Source organism: Sciurus vulgaris, assembly GCF_902686455.1.
Source record: "Sciurus vulgaris genome assembly, chromosome: 17".
In the NCBI taxonomy this organism is placed as follows: domain Eukaryota; kingdom Metazoa; phylum Chordata; class Mammalia; order Rodentia; family Sciuridae; genus Sciurus; species Sciurus vulgaris.
This window is the reverse complement of record NC_136478.1, coordinates 35,851,567-35,869,525: the sequence shown is the minus strand read 5'-3', so window position 1 is coordinate 35,869,525 and position 17,959 is coordinate 35,851,567. Positions and strand designations below refer to the sequence as shown.

General features: G+C 46.1%; 1 protein-coding gene across 2 annotated transcripts in view; it reads right to left on the bottom strand.

The window, feature by feature from the left end:
• The window catches only part of ABCC12 (ATP binding cassette subfamily C member 12), a 59,461-nt gene that overhangs the window by 33,143 nt on the left and 8,359 nt on the right, over positions 1 to 17,959 (bottom strand). For both annotated transcript variants that reach the window (XM_079117620.1, XM_079117619.1), the window contains exons 7-12: positions 16,114 to 16,262; positions 13,469 to 13,576; positions 11,158 to 11,436; positions 6,512 to 6,583; positions 3,467 to 3,591; positions 327 to 399 (exon numbers count right to left, since the gene is read on the bottom strand). In XM_079117620.1, coding sequence (XP_078973746.1) covers positions 327 to 399; positions 3,467 to 3,591; positions 6,512 to 6,583; positions 11,158 to 11,436; positions 13,469 to 13,576; positions 16,114 to 16,262 — 806 coding nt within the window. The remainder of the gene's footprint in view (positions 1 to 326; positions 400 to 3,466; positions 3,592 to 6,511; positions 6,584 to 11,157; positions 11,437 to 13,468; positions 13,577 to 16,113; positions 16,263 to 17,959) is intronic.

The following is a 17,959-nucleotide window of genomic DNA, read 5'->3' as shown; positions in this document are numbered from 1 at the left end:
GACCCCTGCTTTGGAGGACAGAGCTGGTCCTTGAGGTAAGGAAGCAATTTTCACCAGAGGCCTTTCCCGAGATGGCTAGGGAGATTGGGAGTGGCCTCTGAAAGTGACCACAACGAACCAAACACAAGTGGGCTTGGTGTCATGCCACTGTGATGTCCATGAAGTACAGACCCAGGTAGAGAATTCCCAGTGGTCAGAACCTGAACTTTGCCCATATTTTCTGACAGCCTTTCTGCCTCACAGGTATCTGGAAGCAGATCTGGGCTGGACTGGGGAAAAGGGTTGCTGGGCAGCTGTGCTGGGCTTGAGCTCCCAACTCGGCTCACCTCAGTCAGGTCTCCATAAGGGAGGCTGCGGAGGTCCTTCTGGAGGCCACAGACACGAACTGTGTGCTGATACCTGTGGGCACAGAAGTCAAGTCAGCACAGTGAGAAAGACCCCACAGCACTGCTGCCTTGGGCTGCTTCTGAAGGCACCAGTGGTCATCACTGATCAACTCCCCAGCCAGTTGCCTTGTCTTTGATGTCCCAGGGGCAACATGGCCTTGGCTCCCGGGGCACTTCCCCTGACCTGAAACAAAGTCGATTGAGGGATGGGTCCTTCCTTTGCAGGGTTCCCGCCATACAGGGAGGACGACACCAGAGTCCGTGCATCCCCTGGAAGGAGTGCCAACTGCTAACACTACTCATGGGAATCAGAGAATGGGGTCAACTTTGTGGGCGGAGTCACTGGGGATGGATTCTGGGAAGGCAACAGAGCTGAAGCAAGACAGGAAGTGTGGCTGAGCCTAATGGCATGGGTTTGGGTGATTACAAATGGCAACCATAACATCTGCTGAGCCCCTTTGGCTCCAGAAAACTACTGCATCCACCCATCACTCCTACCAGGTTGGAGAGAATGGGGACAACCAAAGACACTAAGGCTTAGAGAATGTCACCTAAAAGGGAGAGAGAGGCCAAGTGGGAGTAGGGCCCTGGCTCTTGGGCCTCTCAACCTCTCTGTTTTGCTCCCTCAGCATCAGTCACTGTCAAGCCTTGGAGTTTGGTCTTTGGGGAGTTTGACTTATGGGGTCCTAAGTTTCTGGGACCAGCAACTCATGTGCAAAGGGTAGAAAAGTTAACAGGCTCAGCACCACCACTGTTCCACTGGGCACGACAACATTCGGCCCAGGGAGAAGCCCATCCCCTGAGAGTTCTGGCACTGAGTGATCTAGAAAGTCAGGGCTCAGTGGGATGCCCAGGCTGGCGTCATGAAAGGAGTCTGCACTCTCCTCCCTCAGTATTCTCTGCACCCAACCCACATGGTGCCTCTGTAAACAGAATTTCAGTGCCCCTCAGCCATGCACAGCCACCTCGGGAACTAGCTTCTGCTCTGAATGGCTGGTGTGCCAGGTGGCAGTCAGGTGTGGACCCCATCCAAGCACTTGTTGGATGGACCCTACAATTGGACCCTAGATTTGTGTCCCTCTGGACAGGCTACCTAGCTCCACCAGGGTTGTTTAATGATTAACTAAGAGATTGACAGACATCATTATCACATCATCATCATCATCAGGACCTGCTTCCACAATGTCCAACAGGCAAGCCTCACGTCTCGGACTTCACAAGACACACCTTCCCAATAAAGAGGCAGTGGCAAGGGAGAAAGTGGGCAGGCCTTGAGAAACTGCCCTCCAGGTGGCACACAGGGCCCGGCAGCACTTGAGAGCCAGAACAGAACCTGGGCACAGTCCTGAGCATCACACTCAAAAGCCAACTTCAGGACTGGAGTATGCCGTGGTGATGGCTGGAGGCTTTGAAATAAGACGGATGTGGGTTTGAATCCCACAGGGTGACCTTGGACAAGTGACTGTACCTCCCCGTCCCTCATGCTCCACTCAGTAAAGCTGGGCCAATAACTCCTTGGGTTACTGTGAGAATAGAGAGGAAACACTGCAAAGCCATCGCCACTGTGTCCCGCACAGGGCAAATCCTCCATGGAGAGAGCAATGTCTTCACCAATCTTCAACTACAAGCCCAGGCTGCTCGGCACGTCCCCATCCCCTCACCACACCCCATCTTAAATTTCCTCCCACTGTCCTGCATCCTGTGGCCTGAGAGTCACAATTTCTAACCTAGGAGCCAGAGCTCTGCTGAAGGTTCCATGAATGGAGGCTACTTGATTCATCCTTCAACGTTCATCTAGTGCCACCCTCTCTTGCCTGACCTCCACCCACCCCCTGCTCCCTCTGGACAAGCTGCCACAGTCTCCTGCCACTCAGCACGATCCTCCCTGTTGCACTGCCATTTCTGTGCATCTCTTATAGCCCCTCCAAGACTTGAGCAAAAATTCATCTGAGCCATCTCTGGGTCCCCTGTGGTGTCCTGCATGTTGCAAGGCATTTGGTAACTATCTACCCTTTGAACTTCCTTGTTGATAAATAAAGGAACCCTCCTCCCAGGTTGCTCCTGTGGAAAGAGAAGCATTCCAGGTGGGGGTAGGAGGAGGCACAGTTAAAGAGGCCAAGGCCAGGAGACCTGAGCAGAATGATCTGGTCTCTGCCGAGGACTCCATGCTGATCAGACCTTCCTGCCATGCCCGAGCCTCCTGGTAACAGGAGAAAGCACATGCTGGCCAATGCCAGCCAGCAGGGACAGAGTGTGTGGGTTCAAACAACAGAATGAGAAAGTCCACAGCTTAGCCAGATTCCTAAGACCAACCCTCATTATTTCAGCACAGCAGTACTTGAGTGACCCAGCTGTCAGGCAGTTCCAGCTACAGCAAATGATGCTGGAGTTCACAACATAAGTCTGAAACTCAAGTCTACCATTAAATAGCTTTGACCTTGGGCCAGTCAACTCTAGGCTTGTGGCCTCAGTTTCTTCATCTGGAAAATGGGGATGTAATGCCAGGATCCCCTCTAAATAGATGGTTAGGGGACTCAAATGAGAGAATACATGTGACAACACACTGCACTAAGCAAAGAACACAGCCTACAGTATATCAAATAATTATAACTGGAACTTTGCTTTTATTTCATTAGATCATTTTGAGGACACTAACGACAATATATCCTGATAACACTGATGTCAATTAATAATGTCAGAGCTGATTAACTGCATGCCTACTGCTCATGATTTCAAGTGAAGTTTTGGTTACTCAATCTAAAGCAAAATTGCCAGATTCATTTTTCTCCAGTCAGATAACATATGCCCTGTTTCAGAAAACCACAGAACATATGGTACTATGCCCTGGGAACAAGGTGTCAATTGCATCCTCTCCTCAGTGTGCAATCGCAGGCCTGCAGAAGGGGCCTCTCCCAAACTCTTGGGTTGGGAAGGAAACAACAGGGCCTGTGTGGATCCAATGAATGTTTCATCAGAACTCGTTAAAGAAACCCACTTAGCGATCATTACCAATGGCATCAGCATCTGCAATAGAGCATACCAAACACTACAGAGCTTCACGCTTTAAAAGTTAATGTTACCTTTGGTGATCGTACTTTTCTCCAAATAATATGTTTTCTCTCACATTTCCATGGAAGATCCAGGCTTGCTGTGAAACATAGGCCAAGGTTCCGTTGACAGCCACAATTCCTTTCTGTAACTGCATCTGCAGTGACAATACCAGAAAAGCCTCAGAAGCCGAACCTCGAGGCCTTTTTCAAAAGCCGATTGTACCTGGCCACCCACTTATTCTATGAGCATTGATTATGGAGGTCATTTTGTCCGTGCACTGCAAAACCCAGCTCTGCAGAGGGGCAGTCTCAAAGTCAAACACCTGCGAGGGTCCTGGAGGGAACATTAGGGAGGAGGCAATGGCAAGTCCTACTGTGAACTAGAGAGCCCAGGCTGCAGGGCCACTGCCACACAAATGGCATCCCCATGCCAACCCAGATGCCTTCTGAGCCGACTGATCAGAAGAGGCTCCCCTTCTTCCAGGTGCACTGACAGGCTCTGATCCTCCTTAGCCAAGTCCCCAGGGAGCAGGACACAGCCTGCACCACTGTGGGTAGTGGCCCTAAAGTGCCTCACCTTAAGGAAGAAGCTACAATTCAGTTGTACAGTTGGCACCATGCAAGGATGCGGGCCAGGTGTTATCAGAGCTTCGGATTTTTCAGGAGGAATGGAAAATCCAGTTTCATGTAGGACTTTGGGACTTTTCAAACATCAAGCACTCTGATCAAAAAACAATGGTCTTGGTACACAAGACCATTTAGGATGACCCTAAATGAAGGGCTTCTGTTAGATCATGGTAGACATTAGGGTGGTACAATGCTCAAAGACACGGAAAGAGGACATGTGAGGCATGTCTTTGACATGTGAGGACATGTGAGGCAGGCCCTGGTGATCAGGCTGATGCTCGTGGGACAACAGCAGTGTTCTGAGGGTAGGGAAGGAGGATAGCAAAACTGTCAAGGGGTATGGGTGCCATTTCCTCTCAAGAATGATCCAAGGAACAAAGACGCAGAGGAGAGAGGGTGATGTTAACAATACCAGTAACAATAATAGAAGGTAAAAATGTGTGAGCGATGGAGTCTTATTTAGCTACAAAGAAGAAAAAAAGTATGTCACATGCAGGAAAACGGATGGAAGTTGAGAACATTAAGCAACATAAGCCAAATTCAGCAAGTCGAGAGTTGTATGTTTTTTTCTCATATGTGAAAGCTAGAGAGGAAAAAGGAAAAGAAAGCTGAAGGCAGGGGAATCTCATGAAAATGGAAGAGAGATGAGTAAAGGCAGGGAGCAGGGGGAGGGAGGAGAAGAGGAAATGGGGAAATACCGGGGAATGATATTGGCCAAATCATATTGTTATGGTGTGTGCATGTGTGAAAGTGTAACAAAGCCTACCACTACGTACAGCTATAATGTGCCAATAAAAAATATGGAAAAGGTGTGTAGGTATATTCCAGGTACTTGTGAACTGTGTATAAAGATTTTTATTACCACGATTGGCTTTGGGAATTATCCTAAATAATAGGATATTATAATATCCTAAATAATAGGATTTATGAAATAGTTGGTTGAAACCAACTATTACATAAATGTTCTCATTTCATCCTCACTAAGCTCCATTTTATAGATGAAGAAAACAAGGCTCAGGATGGTTAATTCACCTAACCAAGGTTAAACAGCGAGCATGTGGCTGAGACAGGTGGTGAATCCAGGCAGACTGGAGCCCATGGGCTTCCTGTCACCCCCATGCACGGTGAGGACCCCAATCTCACCACTGTCTCATGGGAGATATTCTATTTTCTCTGAGAAGTTCCAAAGGAGCAGAGCAAAGGACAGAAGTCAAGAAAGCAAATTTTATTTCAGTATATATCAAAACACTCCAAAGAAGGAACTGCATATGAAATAATGAGTTTCACGTCATTGGAGATATCTGAGCACAGGGTGGATCATCTCTTATACTGTCAGGAGGATCTAAGCTTTTATGGGGAGAATTGGGCTGGATCACCTCCAATATCCCTGCTGACTCCAGGGTCATCACAGAGGCAAACATGCTGAATCTCAGGGCACAGGTGACCTTAGGGGCTCACCCAACTCAGCCCTGCCTCCACCTCCAGGCAGAAAAGGGGACCTCACTCTTTCTACAGAGTATTCAACAGAGGCCAAAAGAAGTTACTCATGTTGGAGCTTAGAACACACACACAACCCTCCCCATCCTGCTTCACCGAGCCAGGCCCCTTGGTCTCCTCAGACACCTCAGCCTCTTCCTGTTACAGGCAATCCCCGCTGCAAAAAAACTTCTCCCAAACTTATCTTTAGGGGCAGCAGAGTGAGGAGAAGGAGGACTCAACATTTTTCCCCAGAAAACTTCTCATTCATTTAGGACGCAGCTTAGGAGCCACGAGAACACAGAGGCCTGTGAATGCAGTTAGTGGCTTCATCATTTCCCCTGGAGTCTCACAGCTAGTGGGAGGAGAGAAGGGACAGGACCTGGCTTCTTCCCTCCTCCTGTACAAGGCTTGTAGAGAAGTCGGGAGCACATTGCTGCTTCAGCTATGCCTTCCTTCAGCCCCCCTTCATCAAGGCAAGCCTGGTTGAGCATGTGCTCTTGGCAGACACTGGGGCAGGGACCTGGGGTATGGAGATTAATGAGGGAAAAGTACATCGAAAGTCATCATGAGTGCCAGACTCCGTTGTTTTCCATGAAGCTGCCTTGCTGGATTTTCTAAATCAGAGCAGCTCAGGTCCTGGGGAAAACCATGAACCTAATGATCCATCTCTTCCTTTGACCAAGATGGGGCTCTAGGTGAGGGAGCCGTCCCCATTTAACACACATCCTCAGGGGGCAAACCCAAGAGTGCATGCAAAGCTTAGCCCTTGTCTAGCCGAGGGGCATAGAGCTGCCGAGCACATCAACCTCCCAGAAAGCATCATTAACTATGTGCCCAGTGTCCAGTGCAGCCAAGCCCATGAGCTGAGTTCATGATTCCACCACCAAAAAGCCCCAAACTCCGCAGGAAGCAAACCATCCCATTGTCATTCGAATACCCTGGCTTCACAGCACTCACCACTCAGCTTACCTGCCCTAGGACAGCTGCAATGAGGGAGCTCTTTCCACTTCCAACATTCCCACAGATCCCTAGGACTTTCCCCTGCCAGGAAAATAGAGATAAGCCACCATCACTCCTCTAAGTCCTTGGAGGGTCTCGGACCAAAGGCATCCCTCCCAGTCTATGCTGCCTAGGCTAGGGCAGGAGAAGGCGTGACTACTGGCTCTATGAGGTGACAGCTGCAGTCTCACATCCCAAACTCAGTACACACAACCTGGGAGGATGCAGGAATGTAAGTCTTAATTAAGTGCTCTCCCTTGTGCAGCATAGCAGGGCACCCAGAGGGCTTCCAGAAATCATGTACAGGCACTGATGTAAAACAACCTTGTGCTGGTCTGGGAGACACAGGCCCTGGACATGAGCACTGTCCTCTGCCCAGATCCCAGGAAAGCAAATCTAATGGAAGCTAAATGTCTGCACAGCCCAGGGGTTTGAGAGTAGCCTTTGAAGTATGGAGAGCTGGGTGCTTTTCAAGTCATTTTTGATGAATTCCTCCACCATAACAACTCAATTTAAAAATACTGAACAGTTGTACTATTTTCAACATGTTGGACTCCTGGATTACTCTACAGCTGCAGATTTATTAATTCAACCATCAAATTATTATTTAGCACTCACTATGTGCCTGGGGTTGTTCTGAGCACCAACAGTAACACAGCAAGGAGCACAACAGACCCATTTGCTGTCTGTCCCCACGGAGCTTATGTCTTAGTTGGGGAAGACGGACAGGAAGCCATAGAAGTGAAAAGTACATCAATACCCACCACAGAGGAAAAGGCAGCAGGGAAGAGACAGGGAGTGTGGTAGAGGCAGATGTGCTGGGAGAGCCTTCCTGGAAAGGCAGACATCTTGAGTTCTCCCAGAATCAGATACCTAAGGTTTTGAGTGAAAGCAACTAATTTGGGAGGTGCAGGAAAGCGACAGGAGGGAAGAGGGGAAGTGATATAGGAAAGGGAAGGTGGCCACAAAACCTATATTAAGTCAGCTCCTGCAGGAAGCAAATGAAGCTCCATGCTTCAGGGAAACTCTGGAAACCCTGGAAACTGAGTATGGTTTCATATGAACACCCCACAATCATTGTCTGTGGACTCCTCCCTGGACTGTTAAGGTCTTAGAGCTTGGTGGGTAGGGTGGAGAGACCTCAGTGCCAGATGTAGATCTGGCTATTAGAGGACAGCCAGAGCACACCCAAAGGCCCAAGACATAGGCCATGGAAAGCATCTGGTACTACTGATGTTTGAGTAAGCTCTGAAGTAAGTGAGGGAGAAGGCCACACAGACCACTGCAAGGAACTACTTACTATAGGCAGAGTATTCAGATAGAGACTCTGAGGTGGGAGCATGCCTATGGCTGCATTCAAGCAAACACAATATTTCCCATGGAACGTTCTAGAACATTTGCATTTAAACCTGTTCCCTGCAGTCCCTAGAGCAAAGATGCCCAACATGGGGCCACATATGACTGCTTCCCCATCCCAAGCTACACCAGAAGGCCCATCACCTGCTTGCCACACCCAACACCTGAGATGTTGTCATCGTAATTGCTTTGACAAGTCTTTACTGAATACCAGCTAAGAATGGGAGATAAAACAGTGATCAGGACAGATATGGTCCCTGTCCTTGTAGAGCTCACAGTTTCATTAAAGCTGCAGGTGTATGAAACAAATCCTTTTAAATTCCACTAAAAGTACTCAAGGAACTGGGCATCACGGAAACTTTGAGACAAAGAGATCACTGGTACGGATCCAGCCTCGCTGCATATTTGGCTTTCCTCCAGTCCTGTCCATTTTGGAAGACCAGATAAGAACCCTCTAGATCAATCCTTGTCTTCAAGAAAAATCCCTGAGCCCTGCGTCCTCCAAGCTTCTGATTATTCATTTGTTCATTTGGCAAACATGTTGGGAATATCTGAGTTGGGCACTGGGCTCAGTGCTAAGGACGTAACTCTGAATAACACACCCTGACTTCATCCTGGAGGATAGAGTCTAATGGAATTGTGGAGCTAAATTTGGGAAAGCACGGATGGCCTGAATTTAGAGCATTTAAGGGCATCATGTAAGTTTAACATGATTGTTGTTAAAGGCAACAGCAGTTGCTGAGATCAGGTGACAATCTGGGCTTAGTATTTTATTGTAAACAAATGGGATACATATTGTTTCTCTGTTTGTACATGGCACAAAGGCATACCATTTGTGTAATCATAAATTTACATAGGGTAATGTTGTTTGATTCATTCTGTTATTTTTTCCCTTCCCCCCACCCCTCCCACCCCTCTTTACCCTCTATACAGTCCTTCCTTCCTCCATACTTGCCCCCCTCCCTAACACTAACTCTAACCCTAACACTAACCCTTCCCTCCCCCCCATTATGTGTCATCCTCCACTTATTAGCGATATCATTCGTCCTTTGGCTTTTTGAGATTGGCTTATCTCACTTAGCATGATATTCTCCAATTTCATCCATTTGCCTGCAAATGCCATAATTTTATCATTCTTTATGGCTGAGTAATATTCCATTGTATATATATACCACAGTTTCTTTATCCACTCATCAATTGAAGGGCATCTAGGTTGGTTCCACAGTCTGGCTATTGTGAATTGAGCAGCTATGAACATTGATGTGGCTGTATCTCTGTAGTATGCTGATTTTAAGTCCTTTGGGTATAGGCCAAGGAGTGGGATAGCTGGGTCAAATGGAGGGTCCATTCCGAGTTTTCTAAGGAATCTCCACACTGTGGGCTTAGTATTTTTTACGGGTCTCCCCATTCTTTTTTACATGAGTCTCCCCATTCTTACAACCACCTTGTGAAATGGGTACTATTATAAAATCTATGGATCAGATAAAGAGACAGATTTCAGGAGGACCTTAGGCAATATACTCAAAGTCAAGTGGTTGGTACTGGAACCCAGTCCATCAGGCTTCAGGAGCATATTCCGAACCTACATGACAAATGTATGGCCCCAACTATATCTTCCACTTATTTCACAAAATATTGACCCTGCTCTTGATGCACAAATCGAGACACGACCAATGCCCTGAAAAGAGCATTTGGAGTAAAGAACTAGGAGAGTTAAATGGCAGTTTCTCTATAAGATGAGAGCAGTTTGCTGGGGTCTTTCTGAAGCAACTAAGAAAGCAGGGTTGGAGCGTCAGGGCCTGCACCACAGAGGCCACAGAGAGTGAGGAGAAGGCAGAGTAGCTGCATTCAATAGCACTTAACTGAGACCTGAGCTCAACTGCACTCAGCCCACAAATATCAAATGAATATGTGGCAGACAATCTTGTTAGCTACAAGAGGTACCATTTTCACACTGCCTATTGAGCTTAACGGTACATAATAAATAAGAACCTCTCCTTCTATAGTGTTTGCATAGGGAAAGAGAGAGTTAACAAGGTGGGAGATTAAAAAAACTAGGCAAAAGATTAATGCTGAGCCCTCTGTGGCAGAATCGACACTGCCACCTTCGGAGCACTAATGCCAGGTTCCCAGTGCAAGAAGATACCTGCAGGAGATGCAAGAGCAAGCCAAGCACTCCCTAAATTCATAGCTTCACCCAAAAACTCTATTCTCAATCCTGAGGAAAGGTAGGGCCCACAGTCTCTGATGGCTCGACTGACTTTGTTCTGGCCACCCATTTCTGGGTTGCTTGTGGATTTCATTTTGCTTTTTACAAGAGCAATATTTCATGGCAGTTCAGAATACAAACTCTGGAGCTTGGCATTGTGTGTGGAGCCCTCCTCTGCCATTTGACCCTGGGCCAGTTATTTAACTTCCTAGCACTTGAGTTTCCTCAATTATAAAGTGGGGGTATTGTAGTATTTACCTCATAAAGCTCCTGGAGGGGCTCAATGAGTTAATTATGTACCTGGTAAGTAGTAAGCTCTCTTGTCAGTTACTATTATTTATCTTACAACTCCAATGTTAAGAAAAAATCTAATAAGATTATGAAAGCTAGTCAGTTTGAGGTTAACCACCTGGAATAGATTGTCCATTCAAAATTGCAACCATCTCCAAAGTAGGCATTGAAGACCAGTAATAATATGAAACCCTCTTCCAGAATTAAGTTTGAGAAGAATGTCTCCAATGTTTACACACATAGTGTTTAAATTGAGTTGGGGGGACAACAAAGAACCTGGTGAGAGAAATCTCATTACCATCTCCAGTTCAAACTGAATTTTATTAGTTTAGGCTGAGAAGGCCATAGCTATGTGATACAAGAGGAAGGAGGCCGTACTTTTAGAACACACACCCACTGCTACAGTTTGGATATCAAAAGTCCCCCAAAGGTCCATGTATTAAAGGCTTGGTGGTGTTATTGGGAGGGAGTGTTGACTTTTAGCAGGAGAGGCCTTGTGGAGGAGCCTTAGGTCATTGGAGGCATGCCCTCAAAGGGGATGTGGAACCTGATCTCTTTTTCTCTCTCTTGTTTCCTGTCTTACAATGCAAGTGATTAGCTCTTCCACACTTTTCCTGCCATGATGAGTTATGCTCACCAAAGGCTCAAAGCCAACGGGCTGTCAATCTTGGATGAAACCTCCAGAACTATGAACCAAAATCAACTTAGAAGTTAATTGTCTCAGGTGTTTCATTTTAAAATGCAAAGATAATGCACCCACCTTTCTCACCACAAAGCTTATGTTGTGCAGAACCGATTTGGGGCCACCATTTTGTTCCTCTGAGCCAGCAAATCCCTGGGCTGATGGACTGCTCTCAGTATATAGTTCCTGTCTCCGTTTCTTGAAAAAGTGCCTTTTCTGGTCCTGCACTTTCTTTGAGTTATTCTTCTTGTTGGTTTCTTGCTCCCATGTCAAGGTGGCATTTGCTAAAAGCAAGACAATATCTGGGTCTTCTGGTTGGGTGATGTAAGATGGGGGGCTTTTATCTATGAGAATTTTCTAAGAATAAAGAGACAAAATTAGATGGGCAGATGTCATCCATTTGCAAGAATCTTCCCAATATATCTTCTAATGACCCCAAATCACAATCTTGGCAAGTCTACCCAGGAGATCCAGGGAAGAGATTCTGAAGTTATTTCCTCAGAATAAACAGTAGAAGAAATAGTCCACCATTACATATTATCTGGGACACATGCCTCTTTAACCATGAGGGCTATGTGGGTCACCCACACTGGAGAATGCCCATCCCAACTACATTTCACCCTCATGCATTGGATAATTAGCCTTTGCCAGTATTTTGGTGATGGATTTCTCTGCTTGACACTAATATATGTGAAACCAAGGCCTATTGTGCCTACTTCCTACATTCCCACTCTGCTCAGTTTGACAAAGTGTTTGCCAAGTGCCTACCATGTGCCTGGTCATGGGATAAACAGCAGAAATGCAAATATAAATGAAGCCTGGTTCTTGTCCTTCAGATTGGTCTGGAAGGAGATGGGAACATGCAAAGATCATTTCAGTGAAATATGTCAAGGATAAAGCACTGTTATTTCCAGATAAGGGACACTTGACTCCCCAGCCAGAGGTCCACATGTTTGGTGCCCAATCTGAATTTGTACAGGTGCTCTACAGGCAAAGATGAGGAACAAGAGGGAGAATGAGAACCTGGGAGTGGAGGACACCAATGGGAAAGACAAGGAAGCATGCAAAACATGGCTTGTTGTTGGGGTGTGGTGAGGGCATGAACAAGCAATTCAGGATTACTTGAGTGACAGGGCTTAAAGCAGAAAAGGGATGGGAAGCAATTGAGACCAAACTGAGGAGCCATTGATGGAGGGCCTGAGGTTCTAGAGAGGACAAGCACTCTAGAATTTTGAGCAGTTAAGAATCCATGATGGAACCAATATTTTAATAGCTTTCTGAGAGTTGAGTGTGATACTAGGTTGAGAAGGAGGAAGTTGGAAAAGGAGGACTGGTTCATAAATAACTGACAATTCAGATACCAATTGATGGAGCCCCTGAATAAAGGTGATGGCAATAAGGACAGAGAGGAGACTGAGGATTCAAGAAATAACACCCTTCCTCTGTTTGAGGAAGCATCTTTAATTTTTTTCTGATGTAACCATATATACAATGAATGTGGAGGTGGTGATTCTTGTGTTGGGTCCAGAAGACAGTAACAGTGTACCTTCTAATCCAATCTTAACAATGATACCTCTTAAAATTGGGGAAATACAGTGATCAGGAGGTGACTCAACATGGCTTTAAATTGTTGGATGCACACAGTAAGTGAGAAGAGGGGAACAGGAACCAAAGATGCTTATGAGGACTTCTGGAAGTCTAGCTTGAGTAAGACCATCTGATCACTTCACAGATATCTGAAGTGCTATTTTCTTGACTAGAATGCCCGGCTCCTTTTCCATTCTTCACCTGAACTTCAAAACCACTTTTATCTACCCTTCTTGAATGTTGCTTATGTCCTTACCATGTACATAAATTACTAGTGTACCTGGTCCTATGCCAGAATGGGGACTCTTGAGGGTAAAGAATCTCTTAGTTTTGCATTTCCCACACGTCTTGTGTTGAGGAGACACATAGTAAATCTTTGGTGAATGAATAGAGTGACTAAATGGAGGTCACTTTATTCTTTATCACTTTCACCACCACGCCCATCACAGTTCAAACTACTTAAAAGGGGGAAGATTCGGAGCAACACAGCAAACCCATACCCACTGCTGGAACAATTTTAAATTTATTGTTTGGATCAAGAGTAAAGGTCAGGAACATCATCTCCACGTACAGAGATTCTATTTCATTTTTCCTACAAGGGCAGACCACCTATAAAACTCACACCTATAAAACTCCCTCCATGCTTATTTATTGCTCCAACTCTAAATGGATATCCTTCTCTCAATGTCAACCCAACAAGGGACCCAGCCCTCCAATGGATTGGTGCAACATCCCCAAATCAGAGCATTTTTCCACCCAGAAATGAAATCTCTCTTCCCTACTCACCCAGTGTTAGTTATACCTTCATTCTCCTTAGAGAGACATTGGCTTCGGCCATTGCTTTGACCGAGAAAGGCAAGATTGCAATTGAAAACTTCATTACATTAAACATGGCAATCACACTAAATGCCTGCAGAACAAAAAAGAGACACAAAGGTTCAGAATGGGAAGTTGCGTTGACTCTAAACCATTCTATCTGTGGGGGTTAAACTTACTGAGATTAAAAAAATGATAACACAGGGTCACAGAGGAATATTTTTTTTTTCTTTTCATGGCTCAGAAACCATAGGTTAGAAAATTAGGGACAGTGGCATCCTAATCTATGTTGCTTCTGAATTTTCACCAAAATTGTAGGATATGTATCCCCTTGTCTCTGTTGAACTAGAAGGGAAAAGATCTGAGACAGCCCTTTTAACTGAATACTTCTGGAAATCTCCATCCACACCACATTCTTATTTAAGACTAGACCATTCACTCAAAACCCTGGGCAGATATTCCTAGGTCATTCCCTGCTCTCTGTTCTTTAGAGGACAAGAAGATCCTTCTCCACACCACATACAACCCCAGGGATAGAGGTGGTAGCTCCCTGGAAGGACCTGCTTACCCCTGCTAACAGCTAGAGTGTGACCTCCAGCTCTCCTGCTCCCAGTGCCTGGCCTCTACCCCCTCCCTTCCTACACACTAATGCCAGATTTGAGAGCTTTTGTTCTATTGCACCTCCTGGCAAAAGTCGCCTCCTGTCTTCATTGAGTTCTTGCCCTCTGAGTCCTACCGAGTAGGTAATTAATATTGGATAGCCTCAGTGAAGACAAGTTTCCTCCCTTCTCTTGGTACCCCAGGGGTACAGGATCTCATCTCCCAAACTTCATGTTCTCATCTGTCTGACTTGTAATTAGCAGCCTCTCTCTAGCCACCCATTTTAAAAATTAATAACCCAACTTTCTTCACCAAATCCTAAGTGACCCTGCCTGCTATTGAATGCGCCCCATGGACAGGGCCTCAGGCTTCAACTAATTCTACATATGTTGCTAAGAGGATAATGAAGGATGCTTCTATCACATCTGGTCCTTAATACATCCCCAAAGCAACTCTGTCAGATCCCAAAGCACCATCTTTGCTTAGGAAGCCCAGGCCTTAATTGACAGAGCACCTGGGCTCTCTGACCTGACCAAAAACCTCTGGGCTGACCTCCTACCCACATGGTCCTAGCAAAAGAAGTGACTGCAAGGTATTCTGAATCCAAAGAAATAAAGAGTCCCCACATTCAGGAAATTTGGTTGGGTTTAAATTTCTTCTAAACCATCACAGTAGAAAATATTAACTATATGCACTTAATTTGGTTTCAAATTGACTTGCTTGATGTGCTATATTGCTGGAGGGAAAAAAATTGTTTGGGATCATAGAAAGTAGGCACAATAATTGGGCAGTGTTCCGTTCAGCCTTCAGTACATCACTGCCATTGATTTCAGCTTTGGGTTCGTGGCTAGGTCCAAAGCCCTAGAGTATTCCAGAAAGGAAACTAGGCACAGGTGATTACCTGCTAAAGAACTTGAGAAAATAAAAACATTTCTCCCACTCTCTCTCTCTGTCTCTCTCCCTCCCTCCCTCCCTCTCTCCCTTCCTCCTTCCCCCTCCTTCCTTCCCCACTCCCTCTCTCCCTCTCTCTCTCCCTAATCCTTGGTGTCTTTCCTCTAACTACTTGTCCTGAAGAACTTCCTTTAATATCTTTGCTGCTTTTAAAAAATTTATTTACTTAAGCCAAGGGTCATTTTCTCTCTGGCTCTGTGTTCCTTTACCTTTGAAGGCTCAAGTCCATTGTAAAAAGCACACACATATCACATTCATCCCAGTCCGCCTGAGGCTTGCAACCCACTTTTGCCTGGCCTGAGTGAGAATCAGGCTAATAAGAACAGAACACACTGATACAGCACTTAAGGGCCAGAATGTGATTCCATGTGTGTTGTATAAAATGACCCATTTAGTCCTCACAACCGCACTGATAGAGACAATTATCCTCCTCTTAAAAGATAATAAAAACCAAGGCAAGCTAGGGTTGTGGCTCAGAGGTAGAGTGCTTGCCTAGCACATGTGAGGCACTGGGTTCCATCCTCAGCACCACATAAAAATAAATAAATAAAAATAATAGCAGATGGAGTTAAAATTAAAAAAAAAAAAAAAACAAGGCAAGAGATGTTCAAAAATTTGCCATAACTCATAGCTAGGAAGTAGTAGACTCAGGATTCAAACAGGGCAGACCCAGCTCCCAATCTGGGTAGACTCAGACCCCAACACTGCCTCTCCCAAGGCTTCCAAATCCTTTGACCCAGAGAATGTTCTCAAATTCTCCTTCTTGGAGCATACAGTAGATGGATAAAATACCCAGGTGCTATTTTGGTTTCTATCTTTTCCCGAAACATAAAATTACATCCCATTCTTAACTATTACCTCTCCCCTGCCATGAACAGGGTAAGAATCATGGTTAGGATCTCTCGGAATCCTGGTCACTCAAACAGCTGTTTTAAATTTGAGGGCTGAATTCTGGCACAGTTTGGCCTATTGTGAATGGGTACTTTGATACCAGGGTCTAACAAAGGTGGGAAGGGGCTTCCCACCTGGGTCTTGCCAGGGACAGGGTACAAAAGAGGCCAGATCTAGAGATGTTCTTACCACAGGGGCAGTGAGTTTGCGCCTCAGGAGGATGTGGCAGGTGAAAGTCAACACAATGGCTATGGTGGACACAATGGGGGCCAGGGCCGAGTTTCCACTCTGGACATATCCAGCTTTTTCCAGTAATTTTCTTTCCCTCTTTCTTATATCTGTGAAATAGAAAGCAGTTCAAGGTGGTCTTGTTTTGTATATCAAGCACCAGCAAGAAGAAATGTCTCCATGCTGCCTGATCCTCCTCCAAATGAGGGTTAGTGATTTCTGTTGTACGAAAGCCCCAGGCACAAGCCCAGCATGGACTTGGAGCTCAATATGCAGGAGCCAGTTGCCATAACTGGATGACTTCCAAGGTCCCTTGCTGTCCTGTTACTCTACATGTCAGGAGTCACAGGCCCAGATGCCTACAGGGGCAAGGCAAGGGCTGTAAGTGACAGGAGTGAGGAGAATGAGACCAGAGGGAACGTGACAGAATGAAGAGCCCAGACCACAGTGAGCGCCTGGGAGCCCAGTGTCACCAGAACTTCGACTCTTGGGGAGTTTGAGATCTGGACCTCTGTGAGCTGTCTTCCTACTTTTTAATGTTGGGAACTCATTGGGGAAAAGTTTATAAATATTGTAGGGGACAGGCAAAGCACATGCTGACCCAAAGACTGCCAGATGGGGGCCCAGCCCTGTGCCCCATACCAGCCACCAACGCTCAAGAGTATTTTTTCCTTTCATAAGGCTGCAAGGTGCCCAGAACTCCACACTGTCCACAAATCAAATCCAAGCCACCTTCCTGTGGTGGCTCATCCCCAATTCCAGCCTCCTCTGCAAAAGCCCTTTCACATCAACTGCAATAGCCGCGGCTGTTCTTCCTGAGTGCTCTCTGTGAGCCAAATGCTCCACTCAGCGCCTCACGGCCTCACGTCTCATTAGGTTCTTCACACCACCGTGATGACAGAGAGGCCATTATGATGCACTTTTGACAGGAGAGGACACCACCTTAACAGGTTAACTAATTTGCCTTTTAAGTGATGGAGGAAGAACCAGAGCCCACTTCTACTGGGATCCCGAGCTTCGCTACCCATGTGCCCTTCACCCCAGGACACCCAGCTGTGCACTTTCCCCAAGCGTGCCCCTGCATCTTCACCCCCAGGACGGTGCTCCTACCTGGGGCTTCCCCAGATCTCTGTGTGTCTGCGCGCTTCCTGTCTTTAAGGCCTACCTGAAGTTCACCTCTGCCAGGAAGCCTTTGCTGACCTCCCACCCATTGTGCTTCCCCCTGAGAGCTCCCAGCAGCTTCTCTCAGATCCTCTTGGGGCATTTCCCCCTTTTATCTTATAGAATAATTAATTTGGGTACTCACCCTTGGAACAAATTTTAATCTGATGTTTACTATATGATAGGCATTGCACTTGGTGTTGGGGAATATAGGAACAAATAGGGTCTCTGCCCTCTTCCAAGAGGGAGAGCAACAATAAAGAAACAATTAAATAAGACGATTTTAAGTTGTGTTGAATGATCTGGAAGAAATGACCAAGGTAAAGCAATAAAGAGGCATTGGTAGAGCATAGACAGGTTTGGGACTCTGATCCAGAAGGTCTCTTTGAGTCAGTCACATTCAAAGGAGACCTAAAATCAAGGCAGAGTCACTGTGGACACCTAGCAGAAGAGTCTAGGCAGAAAAATAGCATGTGCAAAGATCCTGAGGTGTGAAGGATTTGACATGTTGCTGTAGAAACTGAAGGTTCTTGTGGCTCAGGTGGAATTATCAAAATTTTCACTAAAATGTGGTGGAGTCAGAGAGTTCACCAGGGGTCAGATCATGTAGGACCTAATAGGTTATATGAAGGAATTGGGGACTTAG